The 10,056-nt window shown below is 40.9% G+C and overlaps 2 protein-coding genes across 2 annotated transcripts; both read right to left on the bottom strand.

Annotated features, from left to right (window-relative positions):
• Window positions 1-1,181: 1,181 nt before the first annotated feature.
• On the bottom strand, window positions 1,182-4,489 carry LOC103804391 (arylamine N-acetyltransferase, pineal gland isozyme NAT-10). The gene is made up of 2 exons (XM_009077003.1): window positions 4,378-4,489; window positions 1,182-2,059 (listed from the first exon to the last, which is right to left on the bottom strand). The coding sequence occupies exon 2, from the start codon at window positions 2,052-2,054 to the stop codon at window positions 1,182-1,184; it is 873 nt and encodes a 290-aa protein (XP_009075251.1). The 5' UTR covers window positions 2,055-2,059; window positions 4,378-4,489.
• A 1,805-nt stretch (window positions 4,490-6,294) lies between these two features.
• Window positions 6,295-7,185, bottom strand: LOC103804390 (arylamine N-acetyltransferase, liver isozyme-like). The gene has a single exon (XM_009077001.1). It carries the CDS (start codon window positions 7,183-7,185, stop codon window positions 6,295-6,297), a length of 891 nt encoding a protein of 296 aa, XP_009075249.1.
• Between the last annotated feature and the right edge of the window lie 2,871 nt (window positions 7,186-10,056).

Here is a 10,056-nt window from a genome sequence, read left to right as displayed (position 1 = left end):
AAGAGTGTTTTTCAGTGTTTCTGTTATTTTTGATGCATTTAAGAATGTTTCCCCATTCTTAGTGGTTTCCTGGTTTGGCCTTTTTGCAGAGTAGCATGGCAGAAGGAACAACAATTTCTAAAAAATGGGGAAATGTGATTGCGAAATAATTAAAGGATTTCCTTTAGGTTTGGCCAGCTCCTTGGTTTCTTTTTTCACTTTGACACAGATGAACTAACTTGTGACACTAAAGATCCTGTGCTAAGTGGTACCCATTTAGGACAATTGTATGGACTCCCATGTTTGCAATACACAAAGGACAGAACCGAGGATACACTGGGCTTACCTTCATTGTTCCACCTTTGTTACACAAATAACTTGCAATGCTAAAATGACAACATTTCCATCCCTTTTGGGAAAAAAGTAAATCTAAGCCAGCTGTGACAATTAAGCACCTTTCACTGTTTATAGCATGATTACTTATCAGAAGCAAAGCTTGTAGTGGTCTCTTTAGAGCACATCAGCCACAATAACACTGCAATATATAGAATTTTGATCACCAGAAAAATACATACATAGCAAAAAAATGTATGGGACAGTTTACTGCAGTACTGGCCAAAGGGAGGCATATGATGATAATTTTCATTTTATACTATGCTTTGTCTAAGGATAATGGTGAAAGAATTATGCCTCCTAATGCTCCTTTCAAAGATGACATAGTTTTACTTATATTAAAGGTAGAGAAATGAGATGAGCTGTGAGTGGTTGGATCTTGTAAAAAATGAAGTTTTAAATATGTACTTCATTGTCTAAATGCTCACAGATGACTTGTCTCCCTATAATAACCATAGAAAATGTGTTGGCAGCATATCACAATTAATAATCCATACTCCTATTTATGTGCTCCAGGCAGTCCAAAATTCCCCAGATGTATTTCTTACCCAAGCTTATAACCAGATTCAAATCAGATCCTACATTTGTGCCAAAAATTGAATGGCAGTCATCTCACAGCAAATAATTCTAACTGACCCAAGAGTCCTAAATTTCTGAGTTTTCCCAGGGTGAAATTCACTTTAATCTCAAATTAATTTATTTTTCGTTCAGTCACCTGCAAAAGAATCCCATAATCTTGCAGTAGGGTTTGCACAGACAGTGGAGGGTACTGTACATGTTTAGCATTGTTGTAGGTTTTCCTTGGTCACCTAGATTGTGTAAGATCCTTTAACATTAATTGGAACAAGTTTTCTATCTAGGGTGATGTTGAATTTCTCTTTGAGGGTTTTTTCCACCTCTTCATCTTCAAGAGTTACAAATTCCACCAGATCCATGTTTTCCTTGTAGTTGTATGTGGTCTCAGTGAGTGTCCACCCAATGAGCGCTCGGAAGCCATCAGTGGTCTGGAGGGTGCAGATGGACTTCTTTGTAAAGAGGGAATCTGGAGAGGTCTGAAGGTATGTGCACTGGAAATGGAAGTCTTCCACTGTCCGTGGCTCAAGGCTGAACATATAAACTTTCCGACACTCTTTTTTCTCCAGAAGATCAGAATTGGAGAAATTTTGATTGGGGATATATTGTTTCCGTCTCAGTTTCTCAAGGTACCAGACAGCATTTTTCTCTGTGAAGCGAAAGACTCCAGGAGCCTGGGGCTGGTCTTTCCCTGACACAAGCTCCATTGGTTGCCACATCTGATAGGAAACCCCAAAGCCTCCATCAACGATATAGGCCTTGCCATCAATGACTACCTTTACCAGGAGATGGGTCATAATGGTGGCATATGCATTTTGATGTGGATTGAACACATATGCTCCCAGAAAGCTGGCATCATACCCCAGATGTTTCAGGACCCAGCCCAGCAGCTGGTTGTTCTCCATGCACCACCCACCACGCTTCTTCCGCACGATTTTGTTGTAAACATGCTCCAATTCCAAAGTAATTTTCTCCCCACAGTGGATGCTGAGGTTTTCAAAGGGAACAGCACGGATGTGGTGCTGGAATATATCAGTTAAGGTTTCCAGATCTTGTTTTTCAAGGGAGCCTTTATAGCCAGTCCTCGCAAAATACTCTTCAAGGTTCATGTCACCTGTAAAGGCAGGAATTGTGTTTTGGTTTGGTTTCTTTACTTCAGTGATTTATGATCCTGTGAAAAACTGCCCAGGCTCTGCCAGCAAAGATGCTTTAAACTACTGAACCTCATCAGAGCAGCTTTTATAGGTAACAAGTATTCATATCAACGGGTTCCCCTAGCAAAGAGCAGTGTACGTGAGGGTTTGCTTTTGTCTTAAGTCATCCCTATAGCAAACAGCTGATGCCATTTCAGCTTCATCTACAGTGGCTGCAAAACAAGAGTTTGCTGTATTTGCATATTTCACTATGTCAGTGAAAGGAGTGTCAGTGGGGGAAGCAATGTCATCTGCCAGTTGGAGGGAGGATAATTTGAATCAGGATTTCCATGTTCTTTTCATGAGTCTGTCACTGATCAACGTTACAGTAAACGAATTGCTTGGTCAGTATGCATCACTCTTCCACGACTTACAAAAAGTTGGAATGGTGCTCCTGCATGTTTTGTAAAGTGTCAAGTTTTATTCAGATAATTATAACTGAAAAAACTCTGACCTTTGCAAGAGTCACAGAGTCTTGTGTCTGCTCTGAGTGTTGTACAAACTTATTTTGATGTTGGAATTATGAATATGCATGGAGGCAAGTGACCTAAAAGACAAAGAGCACATCTCCATGCCCTCTTCCACCATGTGCCTCACAGGGTATGCTGAAAATGGACACAGGCTGCTTTCCATCTCTCTAGTCCTGGCCTTTGTCAAACTCACTTTGTCCCTTACAGAGTAGGTGTGACTGAGAATTATCCAAGCCTCTTACAGTGCATTCCTGGCCTGTCCTGCCTCCAGCACTGCCCACCTCCTGGCCTGCCTTGGTAGGACTCTTCATGAACACCCTCTGGATGAGGAACTGCTCAGCTTGTCTCCTGCCTTCTAATACCATGAAAAGCCACTCACAGTCATCTGGCTTTCATAGTGGCCCATCACAGTCTGCTGGCCACTGTTAATGAACTGGATGCTACGCAGATATCTGGAAGATACTGTTTGTAAAATATATTGTAGATCATCTGCTTGGGTATGGAGGTGGGCACAAAACATTTTGAAGGCTTGAGCCTTTGCAGAGAGAGCACTAAGCAGTCCAGAGTTACTGCAAAACATGAGTTTCATGGGCTTCTTGGAGCTTCTTGGAGCTCTTTGGTGCACACAGTAAGCTGAGGTTTAGACACCTATATTAATGACTCAGGAAGACTATTGTATTCAGATAAATTCAGCCATGAACTGCTGAATGTTTACTGCAAACTAGTATTTCTCATGATTCTCAGTGACAGATTTATGCATGGTATAGAGAGCAGCTGTCCAAAGTGAATGGAGAACACCATCAAAAACTACACATTATCTGCTACAGAAAGGAATTTAGCATCCATTGATATATAAGTGGATTTTGGAGGATATTGTCAATGTAATATTTGTTATGTATAACATAAGATTCGTGGCACTTTTTTGATTTACAGAATCCAAGTATATGCAGTCCTGCCCTCTCCTTTTGTGAATGATAAATAGATCACACCAGTATAAAGCTGGTTCTTGAGTTTATATTATTTGTAATTTCTCTCTGCAGCTGCATAATATGATTGATCAGCATTAGATCTGGACTGTAGGAGATGAAAGCTGCCGTTCTTTTGAATTGTGAGCAGATCAGATGAAAAGGCAGGTACTGAAAAAGTAGTCCCACAAATGTGACTATGATTTATGTAGAGAAAAACATCAGCAGAGCTTTAAAGAACTATTTATAAATGTGCAAATGAAGGTGTTCACACAAAAATATTCCTTACCAGGACTATACACACTATCAGCAATTCCACTGTTAAAATGTTATTTGTCTTCCTTTATCCTAATACATCAGCACATGGACTTTCTTTGCAATTTTCTTTAAAAGTTGTTTTTAAAGAACTGTAATTTTATTCTCATAAAGCAGAATCTATTGATTATGGGGATTGCTCTTTTGCTTCCCTTGCACTTGCAGTGTTTTAAAATAAAGTTAAAAATCTCAAGGCAGGACTTCCAACAGTTCTCAATTTATATCTGCTATCATATCTAAACAAAAGAATCTATCTCATAGTCAAGCAAATCTTCTCCTGAAGAGCAAAGGGTAGAAGAATTGAAATTGCATATCACTTTTTGCCCTCTTTAAGAGCCTCTGTTTAGCAAGTGATAGTTTAGCTCTATATCCACACGGTTTTAGAACATTTTTCCTAGAGGATATTGCTTACTTTATTGTCCATGAACTTTACCATCATAAAGAAACCGGGTTTTTTGTCTCTTTGTTTGGAGATTTTTAAGAACTTACCTCTTAAGAGATATCTTCTTATTTATTGAGGTATTCAACTTCTGGGTGCTTTATTACAGGGGCAGCAGCCAGTAAAGGCAGGAGTGGATACAATTGAGAGGGTTGTCTTTCTCTTTAAGCTCCACTGGCCCTTGCTCCTGCATATTAAATTCCAAGAAAGGGCAAAGTCCACCCAAAATGAATGCACATTTTTGGACTTCACTGATCCATGAGCAAATTAAACTTTGTTTCTTCTCTATTAGTAGATGTTTATGTCTTCCTCTGGTTAAGACCAGAATGAACTTGTTTTCCATGTAAAATAATTACAGTAGGCACTTTCAAATGGCTTTGTAACTTTTTAAAATGAAATTACTGTTATTTTGCAAACCAACAGTTTGTGGTGGAGGATGGTCATCTGCATCCTGGTGGGGGCACTGAATTGCCAAGGTATTGCAGGCTGTGTGCCCTCATGCTCCACAGATGCACAAAATAAGTCTTCTTTGTCCACAAAAGAACTTTTTTTATCTGTTCAACTCCTCAGCTGCAGCAAGTAGTTATTGTGGAACTGCCACAGCTAACAAATACCATGAAAAATATTTTTTTGAAGAAAATATTGCAATACCTCTCTAAAACTTGGTCTTCTACGTCTTCAAAGCATTGCAAAGTGTTCATTGCAAAGTGCTGTTCATTTAATTCTCTCCTTGTTAAGTATGTCTCTTCTGCATTTGATGGAGGTGGAATGTCAGAGAAGGTCCCTTTTGGGAAGGCAGTGAGCACATTAAACAGCATCTGAGAAAGCACCAGAGTTTTAGACACATCAGGTGTCCATGGGTCTGTGTGGTTGACTAAAACAAGCATCAAAGTATTTTCCTGGCCTGAAGACTGATGTTCTTCTGTCATCCTCTTTTATGGCACATCCTGTACAGTTCCTGCAACAAGCATCATATGGTAAAAGGCTTTCATGTTATGTATATCAGGCTGGGAAACCACACTGATGGCACGTCCAAACTTCCCAGTGTTTTCTTTTGCAGTATCAGTTTTTAAGGAGGCTTTTGTGCAGAATACTGCTTGTAATAAATAATGAAGAGTTTTATCTGTAACACTGTCATGCCATCTTGACATTACAGAAGTTTGGTCTCAAAAGTTTAGATTATAGTTTGCAAAGATTGTTCTAACTTTGATTATTTTTTTTTACAGTTTTGATACCAAAACTCTGATTTTTAAGGACTGTTGAGTCATCTCATCTTCTATAGATTTTGTTCCAAATTCAGAGACACAAAAAATCAGACTCAGAAAAATGGGATGCTCAAAATTATAGAGCTTTGGGTGGAGGGGAGTTAGGTGCCCTTGTATAATTAGCTCACTTTAACTCAGTTTCTTGTGTGGGAATAGGACTCAAGTCTTCCAATTTATCTCATCACAAGTTAATCAGCACCTAATGGTGGCTTGTTTTGAGAAAGTCTTAACCTTTCTTTTTTTCTACGAAGTCTTTGAAAGCCAAATTCAGCACAACTTTCAGACAGTTAAAGGAAGTGAATAATTTGTAAAACTCTGCTGAGAAGGTTGGAAATGATACCAAAAGAGGTTAGAGGTCTTCTGTGTAAAATGGTAGCACAGCTTCTCCTTCTGTATCGGTTTGGTCTCCTTTGCCACAAAATATATCTGCAATGAAATGAGTTCCAGAGGTGGAACAAAATGTTAAGGAATCAAAAAGCAATTTCCATATGAGCAAATCAGAGGTAGTAAGATGTCCTAGCTTCTAAAGAAGGAGAAGCTTAAGGAAAAATGTGCAATCCATATATGCAGTTAATTAGCAATGTACTTGAATTTACCAAGCTTTGTGACTAGCTCAGTTTTAGAAACAGATTAATCTAATCAATGTCAATTTTAGAACTTTTGTACTGGATATTTATGTGGCCATCTAGCACAGCATAAGAATTAGATCTTATCCACTATATTAGGTGGCAAGCCACGAACATTTACTGGTACAAGTTTGTTCTCCAGCACTATATTGAATTTATCTTTCAGTGTCTTCTCAACCTCTTCATCCGTAAGAGTTGTGATCTGTATCAGGTCAGTGTCTTCCATGTAGTTATATTTCATCTCAGAGAAGGTCCATCCAACTAAGGCACAGAGCCCTTCGGTGGTCTGGAGAGTGCAGATTGACTTCTTCCTCAGTATATTATCTGGAGACACTTGTAGGTATGCGTTTAGCTCCTGAAAGTCATTTATATGTCGTGGCTCAAGAGTGAATGTATATATTTTTCTGATATTCCCCAGTCCTGGAGTATAAGTGAAGTCAGTATCACTATGCTCAGGAATATAGTGCTTCCTTTTGACCTTCTCAAAGTACCAGGTGCCATTGTCTTCCATGAAGCGGAAGATGCCAGGGCCCTGGGGCTGATCCTTCCCAGAAACCAGCATCAATGGCTGCCACATCTGGTAGGCACCACCAAACCCAGCATCTGCTATGTAGGGAGTTCCCTTGATCACCACCTTTAGTAGGATATGATTTATCTCAGCAGTGTATGCCTTCTCTGCTGGTTCATAGCTATTTCCACCAAGAATACAGACGTCATACCCTAATTCTTGCAAGGCCCAAAATAAAAGGTGATTGCTTTCTAGGCACCATCCACCACGTTTTTTTCTCACAATCTTATTGTAAGTAGCTTGTAAATCCAGTTCAATGGTCTCTCCACAATGCATGCTGAGGTTCTCAAAAGGAATTGCCTGGATGTGATGCTGGAAGATGGCTGTTAAGGTTTGCAAGTCTGCATCCTTGTGGGGCTTGTTGTAAGATATTCTTGTGAAATACTCTTGAATGTTCATTTTGCCTGTGTGAGCAGAAAAATAGCCAATTACTGCTGTGCAGCTGTCAAGGGGTTCACTCCTATTTCTGTAGCACAGGTTAACCAGCTGCAAACGCAGCCTGGGCCTTTTTATGGAGGATTTGAAAGAAACTTGTGCCCTTGATAGGGGACAAAAGCAGGCTAGACCTGCCTGTGGCATCTGTATTTCTTAAAACAGAAACAAGGACAGGAGGAGGTGACAATAATGCTTAGTTTTCCTCTCTCAGGTGTTGCCTTCAAACCAGGTGGATGTCTTTCCTATCAGAAGACACAGCATTTGTCACAACAGCATCTCTGGCCACAGATGAGGGTCCCACATGACAAAACATTTCTAAAGCTGACAAACAACAGGTTTGCAGAAAAGCAGTTAGACCATACTGGCATACAAGTCATAGCAATTTCATACTGTTTCTTTTACTGTTCCAGGTCAGCAATTCTTTCCTTATCCCACAGGCAATTTAACCAGAAGGTTTTGCATTCATGGCTTCAGTTAACCAGAAGTAACATCTCAGTGTGTCACCATTTTAGATAGTCTTCCATGCAAAGTAGATTGTTGTTTGCTTAAGCTCTTTAATTTCCCTGAGGAGTTCAGACAGGGCTTTGACCCTGGCTGTGAAAGGAGGGAATTTTTCTAACCTAAGAGTCAGAGGATTTGATAACTACGACAAATACATACAAGACATTCATCAGCTTTTGGTTTCTTTGACCATCCTTTACAAAACAAAGGTTTTCATCCCAGCTCAAATTATTGGAAATATTTTGTGTCTTTATGTCTCTGATCCCCTTTCCTTTCATTATCAGAAAGACACTGCCATTGGTACTGTGTGGCCAAGACGCGAAAGGTTCCCTGTAACAATTCTAGTCAGCTCACTCATCCGGTCTCTGTAAGAATTTCTTTTGCTTTTAGTTTAGATTTAATCTGGCATGTTTTTTCCATGCAAGGGCATTTGTTTTCCAGAAGGATTCACAACCTGCTAAGGACTGTATTAATTTCCAAAAAGTCTGAGGACTTCCTGCCCCTTGAAATTGGTCACATGTTGATGAGATGGGAGAAACTCTCTCCCAGTGACTATTCTCAGCTTTGGTCCAACTGCTCCCCCCAGCAGTTTGATCCTAAACTGAGAGTTTGTGAAAATCCCACCTCTAATCCATAGGTGGAAATGCACCTAGTCCAGCAGGTAAACACATTGGATGACCTAATCTCTAGTCTTTAACCCCAATCTTGATGCCAGAAGCACAACTCACATGACTCAGTTGTATTGCTCCTGATCTGCACTGGTATCAGGATTCAGACTGGCGGATGCAAAACCACAAGAAAATGTGATAGAATAGAGGACTATCCCAATAAGGGAATGAGAAACAAACATTTTCATTTCAAAAGGACCCAAAGAGACTACATGAAAAAACAGAAATGTCTCTTTGATACTGCATTTTATGGGTTTTTTTCCATCCCTTATTTAGGACAAGGGCACTTATCTCTTGCAGGATCTCCTTGGAAACACTAGTAGAAAGCCATTCCTTCCCCAACACACAGAGCATGTGTACACTGCCAAGCTCATCCTGTGGTACTCTGCCTCGTTTTTCTTTCCATTCCCCCTTCTAGCAATTTTGCATAGCAAGATAGAAACATCTCTTCCCTGTGACAGTGTTGAGCTGAACCTCTGTGACCAAGAGGAGCCCAGGGTCTGGTGGGTCTGATACACTTAAAATTTGTCTTCAAGCAAAAACTGATCCATTCCTGCCCTGGAACAGCAGCAGAAGACCTGATGCCCTCCCTACAACCTGTGTCCTGGGTTTGGGTGTCCTCATCACCCTGGGAAGAGTGCAATGTATAACCAGCTCCCCTCTTCCAGCCATGAGCAACCTCCCCATGGGGTGCTGGCAATGAGGCTTTGAGAAAACATATTTTTGGAAATTCACAGCCCATGCCTCAGCTGTTCCCTTCTTTGGCCTCATCAGTTTAAAATCTGTGTCAGAGACAGCCTCATAGTGGCTGGCAAAATGTGCTCTGATCTCAATGAATACTTAAAGAGGTTTAAGTATCATAAAGCTGCACTACAACTTCATTGGCATTAGGGTGCACTAATATAAAACAATGTTTACTCCTTTGCCTTCCCAGAGGCAGATTTTCTTCTTGGCACAGTCATTCCCACTGCACAAGCAATGAGGCTGCAGCAGTGAGCAAGCCCTTGCTCAGGGGACAGTTCGTGTTCCAAAACTGAGCTGCCAAATATCCCAAGCCTCAGTCCGGATCTCAGCCTTGTTTACTTCTGCCCCCGCAGCAGCCCAGCTTTGCTCAGTGCTCGTGCAGCTTGGTGGGTAGTGAGATTCAGACATCAGTTCTGCCTGTCAGCAAGTGTCCCTGGGGATCACCGTGTCCTTTCATAAATAGAACTGACTATTAGGAACAGTTCTTCTCTGCTAAAAATCATGAGGGACTTGCAAGGCTGCATCTTCTTGCACATGCCTATACTATTTGTTTGACTTTAACCTACCCTGTGAGTCAGTAGCTGAGTTTCTCATACACTCTGGCTCAGCATAAAGGGGTTGGTTTCACTCTCAAGCACTTTTTGTACTTGGAAAATGCCCTTACAATGCGACGCATGCCCTGGTGTGCCTGGAATTTATGCTTCGTTAATATGCTTACAGTGCTCTGCACATGGTATGCAGACTTAGAGAGGGTGGGTTCTCCCATAACTGGCTGACCCAAAGCTGCAGGATAAAGTTAAAGATAAGGCACTCAGCACTTACCTCTCAAGCACTCAGCTCAGGCTTTCCGCCCTGGTTGCTCCAAAGTTCCCAGGAAGAGTTGCACAGGGAACTGCTGCTCTTAAAGGTCCAGGCTGCCTTT

Source organism: Acanthisitta chloris, unplaced genomic scaffold (genome assembly GCF_000695815.1).
Source record: "Acanthisitta chloris isolate BGI_N310 unplaced genomic scaffold, ASM69581v1 scaffold9446, whole genome shotgun sequence".
Taxonomy (NCBI): domain Eukaryota; kingdom Metazoa; phylum Chordata; class Aves; order Passeriformes; family Acanthisittidae; genus Acanthisitta; species Acanthisitta chloris.
This window is presented reverse-complemented; position numbering and strand designations above follow the sequence as displayed.